Source organism: Oryctolagus cuniculus, chromosome 10, assembly GCF_964237555.1.
Source record: "Oryctolagus cuniculus chromosome 10, mOryCun1.1, whole genome shotgun sequence".
Lineage (NCBI taxonomy): Eukaryota > Metazoa > Chordata > Mammalia > Lagomorpha > Leporidae > Oryctolagus > Oryctolagus cuniculus.
Genome location: NC_091441.1, coordinates 108,416,653 through 108,439,161, shown reverse-complemented (window position 1 = coordinate 108,439,161; position 22,509 = coordinate 108,416,653). Strand labels below are relative to the sequence as shown.

At 59.5% G+C, this 22,509-nt stretch overlaps 1 protein-coding gene across 1 annotated transcript in view; it reads right to left on the bottom strand.

Annotated features, from left to right (window-relative positions):
- Window positions 1-5,007: 5,007 nt before the first annotated feature.
- WNT7A (Wnt family member 7A) overlaps window positions 5,008-22,509 on the bottom strand; it is a 48,369-nt gene continuing 30,867 nt past the window's right edge. Inside the window, exon 4 of the mRNA XM_051852676.2 lies at window positions 5,008-7,439. Coding sequence (XP_051708636.1) covers window positions 6,960-7,439 — 480 coding nt within the window. The 3' untranslated portion in view covers window positions 5,008-6,959. The remainder of the gene's footprint in view (window positions 7,440-22,509) is intronic.

Here is a 22,509-nt window from a genome sequence, read left to right as displayed (position 1 = left end):
TGCAGCTGGCACATCACGCTGATCCGAAGCCAGGAGCCAGGTGCTTCTCCTGGTCTCCCATGGGGTGCATGGCCCAAGTACTTGAGCCATGCTCTACTGCACTCTCGGGCCATAGCAGAGAGCTGGCCTGGAAGAGGGGCAACCTGGACAGAATCGGGCGCCCTGACCGGGACTAGAACCTGGGGTGCTGGCGCTGCAAGGCGGAGGATTAGCCTATTGAGCCACGGCGCTGGCCCATCATTCATTCTTAAGCATTTGTTTACAGATGCCGTTTATGTGCTGGGCACTGGGGACCCACTAGCAGCTGAGTGAATTTGCATGTGTCTGAGGGAACTGAGTGGCTTCATGAACCCCTGGGGCTCTCCCTGCAATGGCTGCCAGCGTGCCTGGCACCGTGCTTAGCCGTTCCCATGTGTTCATTGATCCAGGCACTGGGGCAGTCCTAGTACAGATGGTGAAATGCAGGCGCAGCGAGGCTGAGCTGCTCCCCTAAGGCACACAGCCGGCCGATAGCAGAGCAGGTTTGAACTCAGGGCATCTGACTGCAGAGTCCATGCTCTTCATCATACACTGTACAGCCCCTCATGAAGGAGCAATGCCCTTTCAGGACAGTGGCAAGTGCTACAGAGAAACAAAGAACGGGGGCCAGGGACACAGGGCCAGAGGGTAAGTGCTGGCATTTGAGACCTGCTGGTAAGAAAGAGCCAGCCCCTTGAAGATCAGTGGAAACGGGACGTGCAAAGGCCCAGAAGCAGGGTGGGACAGAAGGAAAGGCGTGGTGGCTGGAGCATCATCAGGCAGGGCTCTGGCCTGTAAGAGGTGAAGTCCCAAGTCTCAGTGGCCCCCCATGATGGACACACATTCCTTTTAAAAAAAAAAAAAAGATTTTGTTTATTTGAAAGTCAGAGAGTTACACAGAGAGAGAGAGAGGTCTTCCATCCGATGGTTCACTCCCCAATTGCCTGCAACGGCCGGAGCTGCGCCAATCCAAAGCCAGGAGCCAGGAGCTTCTTCAGGATCTCCTATGTGGGTACAGGAGCTCAAGGACTTGGGCCATCTTCCACTGCCTTCCCAGGCTAGAGCAGAGAGCTGGATCAGAAGAGGAGCACTCAGGACTAGAACTGGCGCCCATATGGGATGCTGGCGCTTCAGGCCAGGGTGTTAACCCGCTGCGCCACAGCACCAGCCCCGGACACATATTCCTTACATGTGGGGATTCCTGATCAGTGTGTGGCTGTTCTCCAGGTGGCCATGCAGGACCCAACCAAGGCCCGCCCCTCTGTGACTCCATTGCCCCTACCCACAGCCCCGAGTAGCCATGCTGAGCCTGTGTAAACCTGGGAGATGCCGATGGCCAGGAAGCAGGGCACATTGCCTCTGCCCTGAAGTGCAGAGGAGGGCTTGAGTGTGGCTAGAAGCCAGCCAGACTCGGCCACGCTGACAGCTGCTGGGTGTGCAGAGGGAGAGAGCTCAGGTTCGGGCGTAGTTTAAGGGATCACCAATGGGACTTGCTGCTGGATGGGGCGGAGGAAGGCGAGACATAAGACTGGCTTTAGGGTGGTGCAGCCGACCGAGGGGAGGAGCCGAGGCTCCAGGGCGGACATGACTGCCACGCTGTCAGGATCTTCACACTGGTTCTCCGGTCAGGTTTTTGGAAACTGTTCTCCTCACTGTCCCCACGCCCTTTATCACGTGCTGGGGCAGGTCCTCCTGGCAGGAGGTGGCCTCTGCCTCCCTGCACCTTGTGTCTTGGTGGTCCCACAGCTCACTTTGGCCGGTGGCCAGTGGCAGACCTAGTGCAGTGCCAGCTCTGAGCCTGCGCCCAGAAAGCCTTGTGGCATTCGCTGCCTCTGATGGCAGTCACCTGGGCTCAGATGTTGGAGGATGGGGCACAGGGGGAGGATCCCAGGGTCTTGGCTGAAATCTTCATACACAGCCCCCAGTGAGCTGACCCTGAAGCACAAGACCAGCGGGGTCAACAGCCGGACCCACAGTTGCCCATGGGGCAGGAGGGCGTCCAGCGGAGACCAGAAGAACCTGAGGCACTGTGGACCCATAGATAAAAACAGACTCAGTTAGGGGCGGCGGACAACTCTAGGGCAGCTACAGAAGGCATTTACCATGGGGGTCCCGTAAGATTGCAGCGGAGCTGGGAGCTTCCTGCTGCCTCGACTCTCCTGGGCCCAATCTGTGTTCAGATACCAGGCTTCCACGGATGTCCACGGTATCCATTGTGGGGACAGGCAGAGCAGTCTTTGGCCTGGGAACCACCGGTGGGCCCATAGAGCCCAGGTTTGGGTTTGGGTTTGGGTTTGGGGTTGGCTACGTGCACTCCACGACATGCACGTGGGGAGGGACTCACCTGATGCCTCTGGTCAGGACTATGCTTATCGCTGGAGGGCGCCGAGTCTTGGGGACGGAGCCTGGGACTCAGCACTGGCTGACTGCTGCACTCTGCAAGCAGGACAGGAGCGCTCGGCATGGGCCCGGGACGTGGGCTCAGTTCTGTGCCTGTCGGTGACAGCTGTCGGGGGTCCTGGTTCTGATTGCAGCAGGTGAGGATGAGGAAGGGCAAGGCCCCCTGCAGCACACGAAGGCTCCATCTGGGGCACGCATTTGTCAGGTGGAGAGGAGGGAGGTGAGTGCTCTGGGTGGAGGAAGCAGCAAGGATACAAGATGGACAGGGGCCCGTGAGGACCGCAGGAACCCTGCTGGGAATGAGAAGCTTATCCGGCCGGCACCATGTTCTCTTGATCAGTGGCACTGCTGAGATTGCAGGGCCCAAGGCTGCCAGCCGGGGCCAGGCTCAGTGGGTAGGAGCTCAGATTTTGTCGACAGGGCAATGGGGAGCCATGGCTAGTGGCAGACAGGGTATGGATTGGTCAGGCCTGAGCTTGGAGGCTAGCTTGATGGGGCATGAGGACAGGCAGGGAGACCTGAGAGGAGGCAAATGATGTGGTAGCCATGAGTGATGCAGGTATCTGGGGTTAGTGGGCAAGTCCGTGGAGTTAGTGGTGTGGGTGGGTAGGCGGAGTTAAGTGTTGTGGGTGGAGTTAGTGATGCAGGTGGCTGGGGTTGGTGGGCAGGTCCGTGGAATTAGTGGTGCGGGTGGGCGGAGTTAGGTGTTGTGGGTGGAGTTAGTGATGCAGGTGGCTGGGGTTAGTGGGCAGATCCATAGAGTTAGTGGTGTGGGTGGGTGGGCGGAGTTAGGTGTTGTGGGTGGAGTTAGTGATGCAGGTGGCTGGGGTTAGTGGGCAAGTCTGTGGAGTTAGTGGTGTGGGTGGGTGGGTGGGTGGAGTTAAGTGTTGTGGGTGGGGTTAGTGGGCAAGTCTGTGGAGTTAGTGGTGTGGGTAGTGGGTGGAGTTAAGTGTTGTGGGTGGGGTTAATGATGCAGGTGGGCAGTCAGTGAGGGTGTCTAAGAGACTGACAGCAAAACTTCACTCCTGCACTCTATTGACTAAGGTCCTGCTGAGGGGCTCCCAGGGCCAGGATACCCCCAGCAGAGTGGTTCAGAACCCAGTTTACCTGTTCCGTGGAGCCTTGAACTGGCTTTGAACTCAAGTCTGGAGCGTGGGTGTGTGCGTGTGCCATGTAGGAACTTTATCACTGCCACACTCCCCTTTGCACCAGCTTATTTTGCTCCCTCGGTGGGTGCCCTGTGCCCATGAGAGGCTGTACCCAGAGCCTCGAGTCTCCTGCTCTGACTTCCCTCAGTCAAATTTGCTCTGTGGCCTTGAGGAAATCCTGGACCCTCTCTGGGCCTTGGCTTCTCCATCTCTGGACCGAGATTGGGTCCAAGTCAGAGGCTGCAGGCCGGTGGCACAAAAGCCACGGTCAGTGTGCTGCTGGGCTCTGCATGGTCATGCAGGTGTCAGCACACTGACAAAGTAGAAGGTTAGTGTTAGAAAGCTTTCTAAACTTTCCAGGAAATACTCAACGGATCTGGCCTCAGTGACGCCCACACCACTGACCCCAGGCACCTGTGCTTTCAACACCATCGCCCTGGCCTTTCTGATGTTTTTGAGTTTGCCTGTTAAGATTGCACCCTTTAAAATGTCAGTTTGCTGAAAAGATGCGTTAGGAATAGATTCAAGGGAGTTATGTTTGCCCCACCTAGAGCCAAATATTTATTCCCATAAGCCACGCTTGAAGAAGCCTGTAATTGTGGAGAGAACAGTGATGACAATAACTAATCATGAGATTGAGCCTTCATCCCTTGCTGTGTGACTCAGAGTGCTGCAGCATCATGACTGGGAGGACCCTGCCCCAGCTGGGAGGGAGGTGGCATCACTGTGAGGCCTAGAGTGTAGCTGAGGCGGGCACCCAGAGGGAGGGGAACCACAGTGGGCTATGGGACCAGGTGACAGGCTGCCAGGGTACCTGGCCCTTCTCACAGTTCCAGTGGCCCGTGTGCCAGGCCCATTCCTCACCTGGACAGTAAGGGAAGACATAGTGGTGACTTCTCTCAGGCCATTTTTTATTTCTTTAGCATCCAGCAGTCATAGGGGAGGGGGCTGGTCAGAAGCTCCCCACTCCCAGGTGCCAGTGAAGTCAGGAGCAGAGGGTCTGCAGGCATGGGAAGCCCACCACCCAAGGAGGACATTCTAGGTTTTCTAAAGCCAAGATGAAATGTGACACGCTTCCTCCCCCCAGATGCTCCTGTGTTAACTCCTAACCCACCTACCCAACTGCCCACCCACTCATCCGTCTTTTCATTCATCCATCTATCTACCAGTCTACTCATCATCCATCCATCCATCCATCCACCCACTAGTCTACTCATCATCCATCCATCCATCCATCCATCCACTAGTCTGCTCCACATCCACCCACCCATCCATCCATCCACTAGTCTACTCATCATCTATCCATCCATCCACCTGTCCATCCATCTGCCTACTAGCCTACTCAACACCCATCCATCCCATCCTTTGCTCACATGCCCACTCATTCAGATTTCCAAATAAGGACAAAAACTGTAAAAAAATCCAAGGGAAGGAATCGACCAACCATCCAGCCATTTTTATTTGTTCATGCTGTGATCCAGGCCTGGCGCTGACGGCAGGGAGTTAGACAGAGGTGGTGGGGCTCCCGGCACATGGCAGCATGGGGCTGCGCTCTCGGAGGTCTCTGAGCTTCCCCAGTGGCTGGGGGAACACCATCCAGAGGGGCCATCTCTTATGGCTCAATATGACCAGAAGGGTGCTGCTGTCTGCCTCACCTGCAAGCAAAGACCCCCAGGAAGCAGCAGAGGGGCAGGCACACAGCTCTATGCACAGGCACCTGGAGAGGGATAAACAGATACCTGGGGACACTTGGGAGTGCCAGAAGTGCTTCCAGGTGTGAAGTCACAGAAACATCTCAGGATTCCCCAAGGTGTCTCTCTCTCTCACACTCACACACACACACACACACACACACGCGCAGACAGACACAGGAGAACGCCCACAGCCCTCTAGGGCAGAGCTTTCATGGTGAGAAGCACTGGGCATGGCTGGCCCCAAGGAGCGGGTGCCCCGCCCACCTCTCCCTACAGGTCTGCCCTGGGGTTGACATCTAGGAAGTGCCAGCGGGCTGTAGCCCCTGCTGCACCTGCTTCTCTGCCCCCTTCTGAGGACTGCACCTTACCCCGAGTGACACACAGGCAATGGCGGGGGTGTCCCGGTGGGGCCAGGGCTCCCTGAGCTGGCTGCTGCCTGATGGTGACAGCACACAATGCTCAGGGCAGGACTCGCTCACTATGGCCACTCCTCCCCGGGGTAAGCCCTCATGACCCTCCCCTAACAGGGGCCACAACAGGTTGAGGCCAGGGATTTAAGTTCTTGTTCCATTAACCCCGAGATGGTTCAGCTCCAGTACCCAGGGGTCCTTGGCAAGCAGGACCCAGCATGGGAGGGAGGTGGAGGGCCTGACCTCTCACCCAGCCTCACCCATCCTTGCCCCAGAGTGAGGCTGAGCATTAAGAGGAGGCATAGGCTGTGGGGTGACGCAGGCCGACTCATTATAAATAAAATATTCATATAAAAATAGCCTCTTACAAAATAGTCTCTTATCCAGTGGCTCACTTTCCAAAAGATAGACACTGCTGGGAATCTAGCACTCCCTTTCTCTTTCTCTCTTCGTCCTCTTGCTCCCTCTCTCCCTCTCTCCCTTTTTCTCTCTCTCTCCCTCTCTCTCCCCTCCCCCCCCAACTCTGTATTCCAAACTGAATTTTTCTAATGCTGAAGTCTAAACCGGGGAGGGAAAAGGGTGGGAAACGTTTTCACGGCAAACATCTCCAAGTCTGGACCAGCGTAAAGTTCTGGATAGGTAGCAGCAAACAGCAAAACAACAGAAACGTGCGTGGATGGAGAGCTGTACATGTGTACAGGTGTCTGCTCTCGTCCTTAAACGCCTAGTGGTGAAAAAAGGAAGGGGACACCTGCAAACCCAGCTCGCCGCGGCCACTGCGTCCAGATGCCTGTGTTTAGTTCTGCTCAGTTCCTGTTCCTAGTGACAGAGTCGGCCTGGCAGGAGAGCACGTGGTCCACTTTGATTGCAGAAAACGGATCCGACGAGGTGGAAGAACTCTTTTAATTAAATAAATTAATATTATTTTGTATCAGAATAAACTGTTAAATATTGCTATGATGAGGCCCGAGGGTCCAGAGTTCCTGCTGCGAAGGACTTCACTCTAGCCACGGAGGGACCTGGGCGGTGTCTGGGGGAGGGTGGAGCAGCATTGGATGTGGAACAGAATCGTCGAGGGCTCTGAGCGATCTTCTCCACGAGCATCCCATCCGCGGGAAACCCAGGAGAAGAGCTCCGCCCCACTCAGCAGAAAAAGACAAACTCAGCGTTCCCGGGGTTCCCCGGGAAGATGGAGGCAGCGGCCTCCTGGGGAGCCTGCAGCCTGGAAGGCGCAGCCCCCGAAGCAGTCTTGCTCACAGCCGGAGGGTGGCGCGCGGCCCGTCGCGGGCTCACTTGCACGTGTACATCTCAGTGCGCTCGCTGCACGTGTTGCATTTGACGTAGCAGCACCAGTGGAACTTACAGTTGCACTGCCACACGCGGGCGTACTGGTGGGTGTTGTAGCCGCGGCCGCAGCACATGAGGTCGCAGCCGCTGGCCTGGGGGGCCGTCTTGTTGCAGGCACGGCCCTGCGTGCCCACGCTGCCCGTCACCGGGTCCTCCTCGCAGTAGTTGGGCGACTTCTCGATGTACACCAGGTCCGTGTCCATGGGCTTGCGGTACGACAGTGGCTTCTTGATCTTCAGGAAGGTGGGACGCTTGTTACGGCTGGCGCGCACCGGCTCCACGTGCACGGCCTCGTTGTACTTGTCCTTGAGCACGTAGCCCAGCTCCCGGAACTGGGGCAGCGTGGTCCAGCAGGTCTTAGTGGTGCACGAGCCCGACACACCGTGGCACTTGCACTCCAGCTTCATGTTCTCCTCCAGGATCTGCAGGGGTGGGCAGGAGGAACACAGCACACATCACTGCACACCAGGGCCAGCGAGTGCAGCACCCCTGCCAGGCACCGCCCCGTCCCGCCTCCAGCGCAGGACGCGTGTTGGAAGGAGGCTTCACCCACCTCATCCTCTGCTGCGTCCCCAGTCCCTGCATGACCCCTGACCACCCCCACCTTCACACACAGCAGGTGCCACCTGTGGCCCCAGTCCTGAGCCATGCGCTGGCCCCGAGGTAGAGGCGAGGGGACCTCCACCCCCATCATGGGATCTGTGCTCTGGGTGGGTTGTGGACCCCAGACACCCATCAGGGTACAAGGCAGAGAGCTGCCCAGTGCCGAAGCCCAGCCCCAGGCTCACAGGCTTCTTCCTCTCGTTTTCCTGTGGCACTGAAGCAGGCCTGTGTCACAGGATGGTAACATGGCAGAGGCCAGCAGCCTCTGTGCCCCGTCTTTAATCCAGGATCCAGAGTGCTGCCACTGACAAGACAGCACTGACCTCTTTCCCTGCCTGCTGCACCATGCTCTCAGCTGCCCTTCCCTGCACCATGGCTCTGGCCTGCGCCCCAGGCTCCCCCGCACCTGGAGATGCAGGCTTGGTGCCTGGCCGGCCCTGCAGGGCCTCAGGGACCCTGAGCAGTAGTTACTTGGGTCTGGGGCATAACGGCCTAGAGGAGTCTGAATGCACCCTGGTGGTGAATTATCTGCGGGCATTCCCTGAGCACCTGCTGGGTGCCAGGCAAGGGGGAGGTTGCACAGGATCATGTCCCTGGACCCTGAGGCCCAGGTGGGAAGGGGGCTCGTAAGCCCTCCTCTTGGGCAGCTCAGAGCTGGGAGCCAGCCTGGCCTCAAGTGAAGAGAGTGGGCTGCAAAGAATGCAGCTGTGTCTGTTCCTCACTTCCTCTGCTGTTGTCCCCTGCCCTGAGGAGAGGGCTGGGTGCCCGTCTGGGTGACCAGCCCCGGCTGGGGCAGCTGTGATTGTGCCCGGCTTACCGCAGTCACAATGCAATCGCTGAAGCTCTCAAAATGCAGCGTCGGCAGGATTAGCCAGGATGTCACCTGACTCGGGGCCCAGTCACTGCTTCTATGGCCCCAGGCCATCAGTGGCCACCAAGGTAGAGGGAGGCCGTGTGTGGGAGGCTGCTTGGGCAGCAGTGGCAGCCAGAAGCCCAGATTCAGCCCTGGGCTTATGGCCATGATAACATTCAGAATCCCCGACTCGTGCCACTTTGCCTCTGAGACTTCCCTGGGACTCCCCACCACCTGCTTTTAATAAAACAACTTTATGAAGATACAATCCACACACCCTATAAAGTAACCACGTAACACATGCATTTCAGTGCCATTACTAGGTCCACAGATAGGGCCGCCATGATCAGTTTTGTGATATTTTCATCACCTTGGACAGAAACCTGACCCCTGGAGAAGTCACTCTCCCTTCCCCCAAACCTCCCCACTGCCCACCTACCTCTCCTCTGTGCCTGCAGATCTGCCTGTACTGGGTTTTTCCTGTGAAGGAGTCACACTGCTATGCAGTATTTTCAAGGGTAGTCCATGGCCTATCATGTGTCAACCCTTCATTTCTTCCTAGGCCCAGTTAATGCGGCATTTCCTGGGCAGATCACATTGTTTCTCCACTCACCAGGAGGTGGACATCCAGGTGGGCGTTACTTTCTGGCTATCTGGGATGAGGTTGCTGGGAATATGGGTTTAAAGTTGTTTGTTTGGGCGTATGTTTTCAGTTATTTTGCGTAAGTAGTGAGGGATGGGATTGCTGGGTCCTAGGGTAACTGTGAATGTGGAGGAGCTACCAGACTCATCCAGAGCGGCTGCACCCTCTCACCATCCCGCCAGTGGCGAGTGAGCATGCCCGTTTCTCCACGTCATCACCAGCACTTGCTACTGGCTGCCTTTCTTGCTCTAGCCATCCTGGTGACCGTGAAGTACGCAGCGTCTCGGGGCTCCTCTGGTTGGTGTTTCCCTGCTGACTGATGACACTGAGCATCTTTTCAGGAGCTTGGGGCACTATGCATGCTGCATTTTTATAAACTGTGGAGTGGCGTCTGTGTGTAATAGGAGCACTGAATGCCGTGTCCATTTTAAGGGAATGGTTATAGAGCGTGATCCCTATGAACAGAACCTGGACAGCACCCCCACAGCACCCCAGTGGTCTTCCAGCCCTTCTGCCCATCCACCCCAGACCTGAGATCTGGGCTCCTGTGTTCCTAACTTTATTTTCCTTAAAGATTTATTTATTTGGAAGTCAGAGTTACACAGAGAGAGGAAGAGGGGCAGGGAGACAGACAGAATGAGAGAGAGAGAGAGAGAGAGAGAGAGAGAGAGAGAGAGAGAGAGAGAGGTCTTCTATCTGCTGGTTCACTCCCTGTTTGGCTGCAATGGCCAGAGCTGTGCCGATCCGAAGCCAGGAGCCAGGCGCTTCTTCTGAGTTTCCCACATGGGTGCAGGGGCCCAAGCACTTGGACCGTCCTCTACTGCTTTCCCAGGTCATAGCAGAGAGCTGGATTGGAAAGGGAGCAGCTAGGATACGAACTGGCGCCCATATGGGATGCCGGCACTGCAGGCAGTAGCTTTATCCACTACGCCACAGCACCGGCTCAGTTCCTAACTTTTATTTATATTGTCTTCCTGTGGCTGGGCTCCTAAGCAGTGCAACCCAGTTTTGTCTGACCTTGCACTTGATGCAAGTGAAACTATTCTGTGGACATGGTTTATGACTTGATTGCTTCCCTCCACATGGTGCTGCTGAGCTCAGTCGGGGTTAGTGTGATTTTCTGTAGGGGTCCTGGTCACTGCACTGTGCATCTCATGGACCTGCACCACACCCACACGGCCCTCTGAGTGAGCGTTCCAGGTGCTCCACATCCTGGCCAGTGCTCCATACGTCTGAGTCTGTTCTGAATGTCCTGCCCAAGGTCACAGAGGGTACCACCTCCCTTCCAGGTGTCTCTTCTCGCTCCTGTCTCCTGCCCCAGACGGCCAACCTGTGCGTTGGCATCAGAGCTTGCTCCAGGACACAGGCGTGCCCGGGGTTGGTGGGTTGGGCCTGGGGCACACCACGGTCATGGTGAATGGCTCACGGCAGGAGATCAGAAGGCAGAAGCAGCACAGTTCTGGGAGTTCTTCCCCTGCTGTCTCCCCACAAGACACCCCCGGATGGCTGTGCTGGCCCAGCTGAGTTCACAGCCCCTGCCGCGACAGCCTCACGTCGCTGCCCCGGCATGGGAGCCGCCCCAGCTCCCCACGCCCTCTCTGGCCAACCCCAGGGTGCTGCACCAGCCCTTTCATGCTCCTCCAACTCGGTTCTGCTTCATTCGCAAACTCTCCTTTAACAGCTTTATCTCAAGAGAAGTCCCATAGCACGCGGTGGACGTAAAACGTACGATGCGGTGGTTTTGTATGGCACTCGTGGAGTTGCTCAACCAGCCCCACCAGGACCCTGGAAACTTCACCATCAGCCCCACGTGCAGTCTGCGCCCACAGGCAGTCCCCCCGGCCCTCCTGTAGCTGTCGGGGGCCTAGGCCCACGTGAAGGTGGAAGCATGCCTGGCTGGCTCCGCTCACTCTGCACAGCGCTGTCAAGGTCGGGCCACTTTGTGGCTGGGGTCAGGGTTTCCCTCCTTGTCACAGCTGTGCGACCTTCCAAGCTGTACACCAGCCATGTTTTCTGCAGCTGTTCATTGGGTGTTGGCCAGCCGTCTCCTTTGACACCCTCTGCCCACAGCACCCAGCCACAGCCACGGGGGACACCTGTGACTCCTCCGTGGCAGGCCCGAGCACCAGCCGTGTCCTCCTGGCTTCAGGCCCACAATCCTTCCACTGTGGCTACTCTCACCTCTTCCACCACCTGGCACTGCACCTGCCAGTTTCTTAGCCGGAACTAGGCTTTGTCAGCATCACACTGACAATTCCACTGCGGGCCACAGGCCTGCACAGTGACCAAAAGACCATTGGAACCATCATAAGGATGGAGCCACCAGGGAGACTGGTTTTAATAATGCCAGCAGACGTAGCCACTGGAATGTCTTGCAACTGTTCCCGTGAGGGAGGTAGCTCTGGACTTGCCAGCCGGGGCCCGCTGGCCAGGCACTTGGGTAGGAGAACAGAGCAAGGGCCATGGCATGGTGGTGAAGCAGCTGCTTGTATGGCTGGCATCCCATATGAGCACCGGTTCGATTCCTGGCTGCTCCACTTTGAATCCCTGCTGCTCTCTGTTAGTATGTTTGGGAAAGAAGCAGCAGGTGGCCCCTGCCCCCAGCATGGGAGGCCTAGATGGAGTTCCAGGCTCCTGGCTTCAGCCTGGCCCAGCCCTGACCGTTGTGACCACTGGGGAGTGAACCACTAGATGGAAGACCTCTGTCTCAAGAGACTGTGCTTGTGAGAGCGCACAGTATCTCCGGATAGTTTGTGAGGAGTCAGTAGGAAATGCAGCCTCCAGGGAGGGCCCCATGGGATGCACACGCAGGAGCTTTCCTTTTCCCGGCCAAGGGATGAGCAATCCCCCAGTCTAATTATAAACTGATGGGCACCGTGGCGTGTGAGGGAGTGCAAAAGAAAAACTGGACCAGGTGGAGGTGCTCTTGTGTGGAGCTTAAGCCTCCCCCAAGAGGGCTGGGAGCTGGGTGTCAGGAAAGATACACTAGAATGAGCCATGCTCTGGAGGCGCACGTGCCAAGGCCCAGCAGCGTGGCTGGAGGGCACAGGGTGAGGGTGACCAGCAGGCCAGGTAGGCATCTGCAGGAATTACCACTGGGCCAAGGGCAGCGACTGGTGCAGGGTACCCTGGGAGAGCATCAGCTGAGATGGTCCAAGCAGAAGCAGAGACCTGGGTGGAGCCCTGCCCACCCCTGGGCCCAGTTGGTGGCAGCGGAGAGAGGGGAGGAAGCTTACTGGTGGCACTTGGTGGTGACCGCTCTGCAGGGTCTGCGGGTGACCCCCGGGCCTCCATCGGACAGGAGGCCCTCAGTCACGCATGAGCCACAGAGGGACCGGTCTGGAGGAAGCACACTTGCTGAGGGCCAGGGCACAGGGGGACGTGTCAGGCGTGGTGGGTGGCCAGGAAGAGGGGCAACTGGATGGCAGAAGGGTCTTTTTATGCTGCTGAAGTCGGGCTCCAGTCCCCTCCAGGACCCACAGGGCTGTGTGGGAGTGCAGCATAAGGCAGGATTCAGCCCCTGGCCCTGATGAAAACAGGAGGCTGAACCCAGCCCCAAGAGGGGGAACACCTACAATTTGTTATTAAAAGCAATAGTTGCAAAAGCACAGGGTGGGAGAGACTGAGAAATGTAGAAAGCTCTAGAGCATGGGCTTGATACGAGCCAAGAGGCCAGGAGCAGTCAACAGCCTGAAGCCATCTTGACTGAGACACTAGGGACTTGTGTCTTGCTGTGGGGTTTCTGGAACTGGGCTGTGCTCCAGGGATGGCCAGAGCCAGACAAAGCAGCCCAGGGAGCTGGAGGCCCTGCACTAACCGAGGGGGAACAGCTCAGGGAAGGAAGTTTGTGGGGTCCCCGGCCACAGCCCCATGGGCTCTGCAGGTCTGTCTGGGGACAGGGTGAGCACGGAGCAGCACCTGGATCCTACCCATTGGAGAGTCACGGGGCTCCAGGAGGGGCCAGCCTTCCTCACCAAGCTCACCAGGGCTGGCGGGACTGCTGGGGAGGTGATGAGCTCCCCATCACGGAGTGTGTGCAAGCAGCAGCTGGGGTTTCTAAAGGCATTTCCGGTTCCCAGTTAGGTGGGGCTGCACCTGAGCTCTTTCCCTGCACGGAGCAGCAGGTTTTCCTGCAGCCCTGGAGGGAGAGAAATCAATTTCTCTCTGATGGAGCTCCAGTAAGTGGCAGCCACGTCCTAGGTGCTGCCCGCAGCCCAGAATCCACCAGGGTGGAGTTCTCGGGCCTGGGAGGGGTCTGCGGAGGAACTTGGCTCCAGAAAAGTCCTGATTCTTAATGCCAAGGAGATACGATCAAAGGCAGCTTCCTGGGCCTGTCCCAGCCCCTCAGGGCTGCCCGGAGAACCAGGGTGTGTGTGTTGGGGGGTACTTCCTGGAGGGAGGAAGGGGTTTTGAGGCACTGGCTCCCACACGGTCGGTGCCGCAGGGCAGCCCTGGATGGCAGCCATCACAGGGGCTCTCGTTCTAAAAACAAAAGCTGCGTCCACCTGTCTTGCCCATATGCTTGGAGCGCCAGGCACACTTGGGAGGGCTTCCCACTGCCCAGGAGGACCCTCCTGGTCCCGGGCAGCCACACAGGACCCAGGCCTTCCAAGCCCCACCCTGCCCAGCCCGGACTCCTCCACACCTGGCACCCCTCTCTTGCCCCCTTGCTTTCTAGGTAGCTCAGTGTGGCCCTGCAGGTGGGCACAACTTCTCTCCCCAGTGAGGTGTGGCACAGAAGCAGGCCCTCCAGCCCTTGGCCCTGCTCCCAGGGGTCATCATTGTAGCTCCCCAGATGGCACCAGTCATCGCCAGGGACAAGTGGATGACTCAGGCTGGCCCAGGCCCCTCAGAGCTAGCCCTGGGCATTCTGTGGGGACAGAAAGGAGAGCCACTGCCTCATTCTCCCCAGACAGCAGCAGGAGGCGACGCAGGACTCAGCGCTGGGGAACGGGTGCCCAGGAAGCAAACAGCTGAGTGAGAGGAGAGGGGGAGGGGAGTGCACTGTGGGTTCCTGACACTGGATGAACCTGGATCTGAATTCATGACCACAGGACCACTCGGTCCCAAGGACGCATGAATTCCCTTTGTTCCTAAGCCGCCTGAGTTGAGTCTGTGTCCCTGACAGCGTAGTGCAGCCCAGGAATCGGTTCACGTGTGGGAGGAGCAGCGTTGGTGAAGCGTAGGGCTGGTCCCTCAGTGAGAAGGTTTAAGTCCCAAACAGCAAGGGGCAGTTGTGGGGAGCTGGGGACCGGCTCCTTATGAAAGAGGTCTCGGGGGAGGCCAGGCCCTGAGGGCTGGAGGTTGGGGCTCTGGCTTAGCTGCACATCTGCTGCTCCCTCCCCGATCCCCTCTGAGGTTGGCCATCCTGCTCCTGTGCAGGGGGCGCTGGGTGTGGAGCAGGTGCACGGAATGCATCGTTAGTGATTTGCCCATTATAAGGTAGGCGTGAGTCTTTGGTCAGAGAGAATGGTGCAGAGGAAGCGCGAGGATGTCTCAGCAGGGTCTGACACCGCGTGTCTCACACACCAGGCTCCCACCGGGAGAGTTCTCGTTTTGTTCCTTGAGTGCTGGGAGGCACTGGCTCGGAGGCGGCAGCCTTGTGCAGGAGAGGAGCCATGGGAGGAGGCCCTGATTCTGCCCCTGCACCACTGTGTGGCTCAGGCAAGCTGAGAAGGCTGTGCAAGTAAAAGGAAGGCCGAGGCAAGGAGAGCAGCCAGCCACCTGTCCCAGAGGTCAAGGGGGAGGAGCTGATGGCTGGGTGGAGCAGCAGCTGCAGACACCAGGGAGTCATGGTTTGCCCCGTGTGCCCAGTGGGACCCTGCAGACAAAGCTCCAGCCCTCGTTCTCCCTCCTGCCTGCTCCCACACCCGGGCCGACCCCTCCAGGAAGCCCTCCTGTCCTAACACCCCGCCCCCGGATCCGGAAGGGTGTCTGCACTGCAGGTGCCCCCACCATGATGCCACTGCTGGCGTCCCCTGTACTCGGCAGCAGAAGGGTCCCTGAGCCTTCCCCAGCAGAGCCCAGGTTGGCCGATCCCATGGAGGAGGTGGGGGCTGGTCAGGGACCTGCACAGAAAGTGGGGGCAGGTGTGCGGTGGGCAGCTTCCTCTCGCAGGGATGATGCTCTGGTTTGTCACAGATCCCAGGGCCCTCGGGCCAGGAGATGGCCCCGGAGTCCTCTGGCTCTGTCTCCAACCCCAGTGGCCCACAGTTCTCACTTCCGGCCCAGCACACCTGTACCCTCCCAGCGAAACACGCGGCCCCATCCTCGGTGTGTGACTGGTGTCTGCCCTCGCTGTCACTCCCTTCTCCACCCTGGGAGGCTGACCAGGTCACCCCTTCCCTGGGCGCCCGGGGAAGGAACAGCCTATGGGAGACAGGCAGGGACTGGAGGGCAGAGGACGGGGACCAGGGCATATCTGGATTTCCTTCCGCGGGGCACCGTGGTGGCAGCGCCTGCAGTGTGGCTCCTCTCCCTGGGCTGCACTCTCTCCAGTCCTGGCCCTTCTGTCGCCAGTGCCAGTGCTGCTGCATGCCTTTTGGGTTTCCCCAAATGCCACTGGCTCCTAAGTCACCCCTGCACTCGCGACTCTGCCACCCTGCAGGGCTGGAGCACTGGCGGAAAGTGTGGGAGGCGCCGCACTGGGCACAGGGCCTCGCGCTCGTGATGGTTTGGTTACAGAAGGCACTGCGTGGCACTGTGGGGGTCTTGGGGTCATAGTGGTGGCCATGTCCCAGCCCAGGCCTCAACACTGACCGACTCTGCCTCCATCCACCCGTCCCCCACCGCCAGAGTGAGCACCGCAGGGTGGGAGCTGTGCCCCCTGCTGCTGTTTCAGAATTTAACACTGAAGCCACCCGGAGAGGCAGAGTCACTGTCACCGCTTCTCAGAGATGAGGCAGCCGGCTGCCCGAGGGTCCCGGTGCTGGCCATGGCGGCACAGTTAGGATGTTAGTAGGGAACATGACCCCAGGCGATGTGATGCTAGGGCCTTGTGATACAGCAGGACGAAGGGTGGCCTTGCCTGTGGAGCAGACCCACAGCGGGCCCCCGAGACCCTCCAACTTCCTGGGGGCAGCTGCCTCACCCAAGGCCTCCCTGCCTCCGTGGAACCAGTGCAGCCCCACGACGGCTGCGGGCCTCCTCTCTCTCTGCCTGCACGTCCTCTCCATGTCAGAGCTGGAGCTGCCCAGCCCTGCCCAGGAAACCCCCGGACGCACGCACATGTCCCCATGTGGGGTCCTTTCCAAGGACCTGGAACTGGACAGGGGGAACCTTGTGGGCAGGCAGCCTGGAGGACAGTGGGGCTGAGGGCCCTCCAGGGGCACGTGGCAGAATCCCCCCCCCAGCTCCTCCTCCTAATCCTCCCTCCGCCTCCTGCCCGGTTCTTCCTCCCCTTGCTCCTCCTGCTCTCATCCCTGGCCCTCCCCCTCCTCTCTCTCTTCCCCCCTCCTCTCCTCCTCTCTTCTCACTCCTCTCCCTCCTCCCTCTCCCCCTCCCCAAGCTCTTCCTCCTAATCCTCCCTCCACTTCCTCCCCCATTCTTCCCCCTCCTCTTCCTTCTCCTTCCCCGTTCTTGCTCCTCCCTCTCCCCCTCCTTCCCCTGCCCTTCCTCCCTGTTCTTCCTCCCCTTGCTCCTCCTCCTCCTCTGCCTCCCTTGCTCCCCATTCCTCCTCCTCTTGCTGCTCCTCTCCTTCTCCCCTCTGCCCCCCTCCCCCGTCCCCCGCTCCCAGCGTCTATCCATCACGAGCGGTAAGCTGCAGCTCAGCTCATGGCAGCAGCTGTGTTCCTCTGGGCAACTCAGATGAAAGAGGGGAAGAACAGCCCCCTCTCCCTGGTAAATATTCAGAGTATTTTCTTGTTAGTCGCATTCTTTAAGTCATACTGGATGCACCGACTACAAGTGAATATTCCTGTCTTACCCAGGTGGGGCTGCTGGGGAAGCTGCATTCCACAGAGAGGGCCACCGCAAGGCATGCTGGGTAGCCCTGACCACACAGCGGGGTGCAGAGGCCAGCCTAGGCTGCAGGAAGAGGGGCTGCAGCCCGGCCCAGAGAGAGATACATTTCCTTATCCAGACCTGGCCTTGTGGAACTCGGCGTCTGTCTGCCAGGTTACGGCAGCTCAGGTGCTGTCTGGATCCCGGCATCCTGGGCCAAAAGCTGAGGTTCTGCGGCCAGGCTCTCGGGACCCCCTGTGAACTGACCTCTGTCCGTGGGCCACAGCGCCTCCCCCCAGGCTCGCCTCCTTCTGGGTCCCCACGTGCACGCACCCTCCCTCACAAGGCCCCCCACTCTCCATGGCCCCGCCCCCAGGACACACGCGCACCTGTTCCTTCAGCCACAGTCTCAGCCACAGCTCCTCCTGCACTCACACACCCCTGCTCCCGCGGCTCACACGAGAAGGAGCCCGAGTGTGGGACCACAGGCCGCTGGCTGGGCCTCAGCTTTGCTCACCTGCCAACTGGGCCCTCCCCGTGGCCACACCCATATCGGAGGCGGAGCTGACAAAGCCCCCCTGAGCTAGCAGCTTGGGAACTCGGGATTGGCTCCTGCACAGGCCTCGCCCTCCCAGCTGCGTCCAGGCTGCCTTCACGTTTGAGGGCCTGAGTCCTGGTGGGCAGGGGCTGGGCAGCCCTCTGGCCCCTCTGTGCCTCCCTGCTCCTGGTGTCCCGGTCCTCTGGGCCGAGCCCCCCCTCACATCTTGCATCTGCTCGGGCTTCTGGCCTGTCCTCTGCATGGCCGCCCCAGGGAACTCCTCACGGGGCGTCCAGCACACACCCCTGTGTGCTGAGAGCCTGCCGGGCCAGGAAGCGCCGACCCTCTGACCTCCCTGGCGGTCTGCACCCCCTTCCACACCAGGCCTTGGCTGGGCTCTTCCCTCTGCCGGTGCCACCTGCTCCCCCTGGGGTCCTGTTTCCAACACAAGGGGTCACCCCTCACCACTGCACTCCAGTTGGATCCTCTGTTCCCGCTCTGATCATTCATTGAGCACCTACTTACTGGGGCCAGCTGTGTCCCCGGCACTGGTCTAGGTGCTGGGGACACAGCAGGGGACAGGCAAAACCCCAGACACGGGATGTGTGCAGCCTGAGGTCCAGGAGTGATGCGTGCAAGGGAGCAGAGCCGGGAAGGGCGGGGCAGGGTTCAGAAAGGGCTTTCGGAGAGCTACTATGGTGCAGAGGCCAGAAGGCAAGGAGGCAAGTAGTATGCAATGCAGAGAGTGAACAGAAGGGCTGTGGGCTGAGGGACAGCACTACAAAGGCCCTGGGGCAGGGAGCACCTGGTGTGTTGGAGGAATGATAAGCCACCTGTTGTGACCAGAGTGGAGGGCACAAGGGCACAGGAGATGAGGCACAGGCAGCCAGGGATGGCTGGACAGAAATGCAGAGAGCAGTGCAAGGGACCCCATGGGCCAAGCCCCTGCCTCGGCAGCCCCAGTGGTTATCAACATTGTCTGCTCTCCACCCTGGCTCTCCACAACTGGAATGGCTTTGGGCAGATCTCAGTGGGATGCCAGGGACAGGGGCAGTGGCTCAACCCGCTGCAGCACAGCACTGGCCCCGAGTGTTGTCAGAGGTCAGAGGTTGGCATCCTCGTCCCGCTGCCCCCCAGCCCCAAGCACAGCATAAGCCTCAAGGGGGCTGGGCCTGTCTCTGCTTGCCTGCCATCAGCCCTGCAGCCTGGCTCGGGGGCAGGGCACACAGTAGAGTGCATGGATGAACGAAGGAGTCCCTGAGTGCCGGTGTCCACTCACAGAAGCTCCCGGGAGGAACTTGGGGTTTGGCATCACCCTTGCCCCTTAGCCAGGTCCACACAGGCTTTGCATACTCAGCACCACACGTGCGCACGCTCACACCTCCCCAGGCCCCTCCTCTGCCTGCGGAGCCCAGGCACACCCACAGCCCTCTGTGCTCATGCGCACACAGGCACGTCCCCGCTTCCACACGACCAGCTGTGCTGGTGAATTGGCTACCACCCGCCCAGCCAACAAGGGCCCAGCCTGTGTCTATGGCACTTGGTCACCTAGGTGGCCCTAGCAAACCCTATGCAGACGCACAGCCAGAGAAGTCAGGGCACAGCTGGGCTCATGCTGCACATCAGGTCCAGGCCTGTGTCTGTCCGGTGTCTCCTGCTCTGCTGGCCAGAGACCCGGGCTCTTTCAGGGACCAGCCTGGAGACAGTGGCCCATGGTTAGCCAAGCATGCAATCAGCAAGAAACACGTCCACGCCAACGCTTGCCCTGGGTGTCTCCAGCAGCATGAAATGTAACAGCCACAAGGTGAAGCAGCGCAAACGTGCAGTGATGGGGGGTGGATGGTCCTGCAGCAAAATGGAGTCCCTGCTGCCACACCCCGCTAGGATGCAGGTGCAGGGCCAGGGACACCTGCTCCAGGGGCTGCCACACGGCCAAGCCAGGGAAACCCCTTGCTCCCTCTGAGCAAGTCCTGACACTCACCGTGACCTTGAGATCACCTTTACCCGGCAGCCGAGCCCTCTGCCAGTCGGGGCTTGGCCCCCACAAGCACCACAGGTGCCACTGAACTGTGGTCAACATAGCGTGCCTGGATTTCTCGTCCTAACCCAACTTGATCCTGACCCTGCCAGAGGCCGGCGCGGCCTGGGCATCTGTATCCTGGATCGCCATCCTAGCCTTTGTCTGCATCCCGGGAAAGCTCCATTATTAGAGATTTCTCTCCATATCATGTGACTTTGATGTTATGAAGTGTGGTCTGTGCGTGCACTGGGATAGTGTTCTGTGTAAGAAGAAGCAGGGTTCTGGAACATGCCAGGGCACGGATGAACCTGGAAAACGTCCCAGGACTGAAAGGAGCCGGTCACCAGAGCCACACAGCACAGGATTCTGCTCCTAGGAAACATCTAGAACAGGCAAGTCCCTGCGACAGGAGGTGATGAGTGGCTGCCAGGGCACAGGGCGGGGCAGTGCCGAGGTTTGCACCCTGCTCGTGGGGGTGTCTCTGCTGCAGTCTGGGTGCCCTGATACCACTGGATGGATGCTGTAAAACCCTGACAGCCCTGGGTCCCAGCTGGCCCAGCATCCCTGGGAGCTCGGAGCACCAGGGCATGGACGTGGCCAGGCTGCCATTCTCTGCGGGCTCAGTCCCTTCCACAGCCCAGCACAGCCAGGGGCCACGGGTCTCCCCGGCCCTGTGCTTGATCTCAGAGTCGCCTGCAGAGTCGGAGGCTTTCGGAGTTTGCTACTGCCTGTCCCCTCCCCAACCCCCGTCCTGCAGGTTCTGATTGCTGGGCTCAGGTGTGGCCCGGCCTTTGAAATTTTCAAAGGCTTTTTGGGTGACTGTAACATGCAGCCAGGGGAACAGAGCTTGGGGGTGGGGGGAGGGTCCTCTTGTATCCACGCCGCCTTTCCAGAGCCATGCAGAGGGACCTCCCCGCCGCCTGGTGGTCAGGCGGTTTCTGCTGGAGTCAGGGCAGCAAGTCTTCCTATGGCAGACTGGGCCAATGCACACTGCCCTGAGGCAAGTGGGAGTGTACCCTGAAGGCTTCCTAGGGGAGGTGTCCTGTGGGTTGTGAAGGATGAAGAGGAGTTTGCCACTGGCAGCAGAAGTGCTGAGCTGGACAGACCAAGGTGGGGGGATGGTAGAGTAGGAGAGTAGTGTGGTGCTGTGACAGTGGGAAAGGGGGGCAAGCCGAAGGGGCCCTGGATGGATGTGCGAGGTCCTGGAACCAAGCACCCTGCAGAGTATGGATGGGGACACACGGCAGGACTTAGAGGCTAAGGGAGCCCCTCCTGCTGCCCCTCAGCCCTGCAAGTACCCCCTGCGAATGTCAGGCATTGCGGGCCATGCCATGCCCATTCCCACCTTGGCACCCCTGCCACTGCTCTTCTCTCAGCCTGTGACCCTGCTTCCTGTTCCCCAGCTCCACTTCAGCAACCCAGAGCGCCCCTTGCTGGCCACCTCCCTGCCCCGACACACGCCCCCTCACACCACCCTGCTTGACAGCCATGCGGGTCACTTCAGGATGACCGGCCTGGCCCCTCTCCCTGCCTGCCTGCCTGCCTGCCGGCTCCAGAACCGCAGGGCCCGCCTATGTCTTGCTCTGGAGACATCTGGAAGAGGCCAGGCTTGCAGGAGATGCTTCCCAAGCAACTGCAGGAGACCTGAGTGAACCAGCGAAAGAATGAATGAACGAGCGAATGAATGAATGAGTAAGGGAAGCCTGGATGGGCATTCCACCATGGTAGGATCTGGCAGGAGACTCCCTGAGTCCACAGGCGGGCAAGGGGAAGGGCACAGGGTGGGACGCCTGGACCGTGCAGGAAGGAGCCTGGAGCGGGGACTTTGCTGCGCACCCTCAGTGGCCTCGGCTGCCCGTAGCTGAACAGCCCAAACCCCAGCAGGGCCCCTCCCGGGGTGCCACCTGCCATGAAGCTCTTTGGTGCTCTACTCCAGAGCAGGAGCTTCCGGGGGGGGGGGGGCTCTACCCATCCCATTCTGTGCTGGTGTCCCGGTGCGGGTGGTGCTGAGCTGAGGTTGCACGCTGCCTGCTGGCAGCCAGGCCACACAGAGCTGTCTCGGGGACAGCCCTTTTCTGGCCCCTGCTGCAGTCAGGGTTCTCCACTGGGGGACACCTTGGTAGTCTCCAGCTGAGCACCGGGCAGGGCCTCCCCAGACAGAGGTGGGGGTCACGGTGGCAGAGCCGCCAGCAGCTGCTGCAGGAGCCAAGACCCAGGGCTTCTGTGCCACCGGGAGCTGAGAGCTCTCGGAGCCCTACCCTGCCACTGTCCCTGGTGCTCAGCAGACACCTGGGCAGCCTGCCATGTCTGCAGGAGTGAGAGTGGGCCTGGAAGTTTCCCTGAAACCTGGTCCCCCGGGGGATCTGTCAGCAGAGGGAGTCGAGGCCTCCACATCCCGACTTCGAGGTCTAAGGTCACCCTATGGGTGTCACTCATTCGCTCCTAGGCTGGGTCTCCAACAAGAGGAGCAGGGGTTGAGAAGAGCAGGCGCCATCTCGGGGCTGCTGTGAGCCTGAGCTGAGCCTCGGCAGGTGTGGGCCTGGCTCCCAGGGCTTGGGGGGAGGGGGTCGGAGTCCCCGAACTGCCATGGCCTGAGAACATCAACCACCCGGGGTTCACAGAGGCTGAGGCTGGACTCACCCTGCTGGTTCCAGGGGCACTCCCAATACAGAGCCCTCAGGCATGGAGTGGGCTTGCCAGAAGGGAGTGAGCTCCCTGCCACCAGAGGTATTCAAGCTAGCTTTGGATCTGTGTCGCCCAAATGGGAGCCACAAGCTACATGGGCACATGAAGTGGGGCAAGTCTGAACTGAGACATGCTCTGAGTGTACAACACCTGATTCCAAAGACTGATTACGGGGGAAGACAGAACGCCAGGAGCTGGGTGTTTAGATA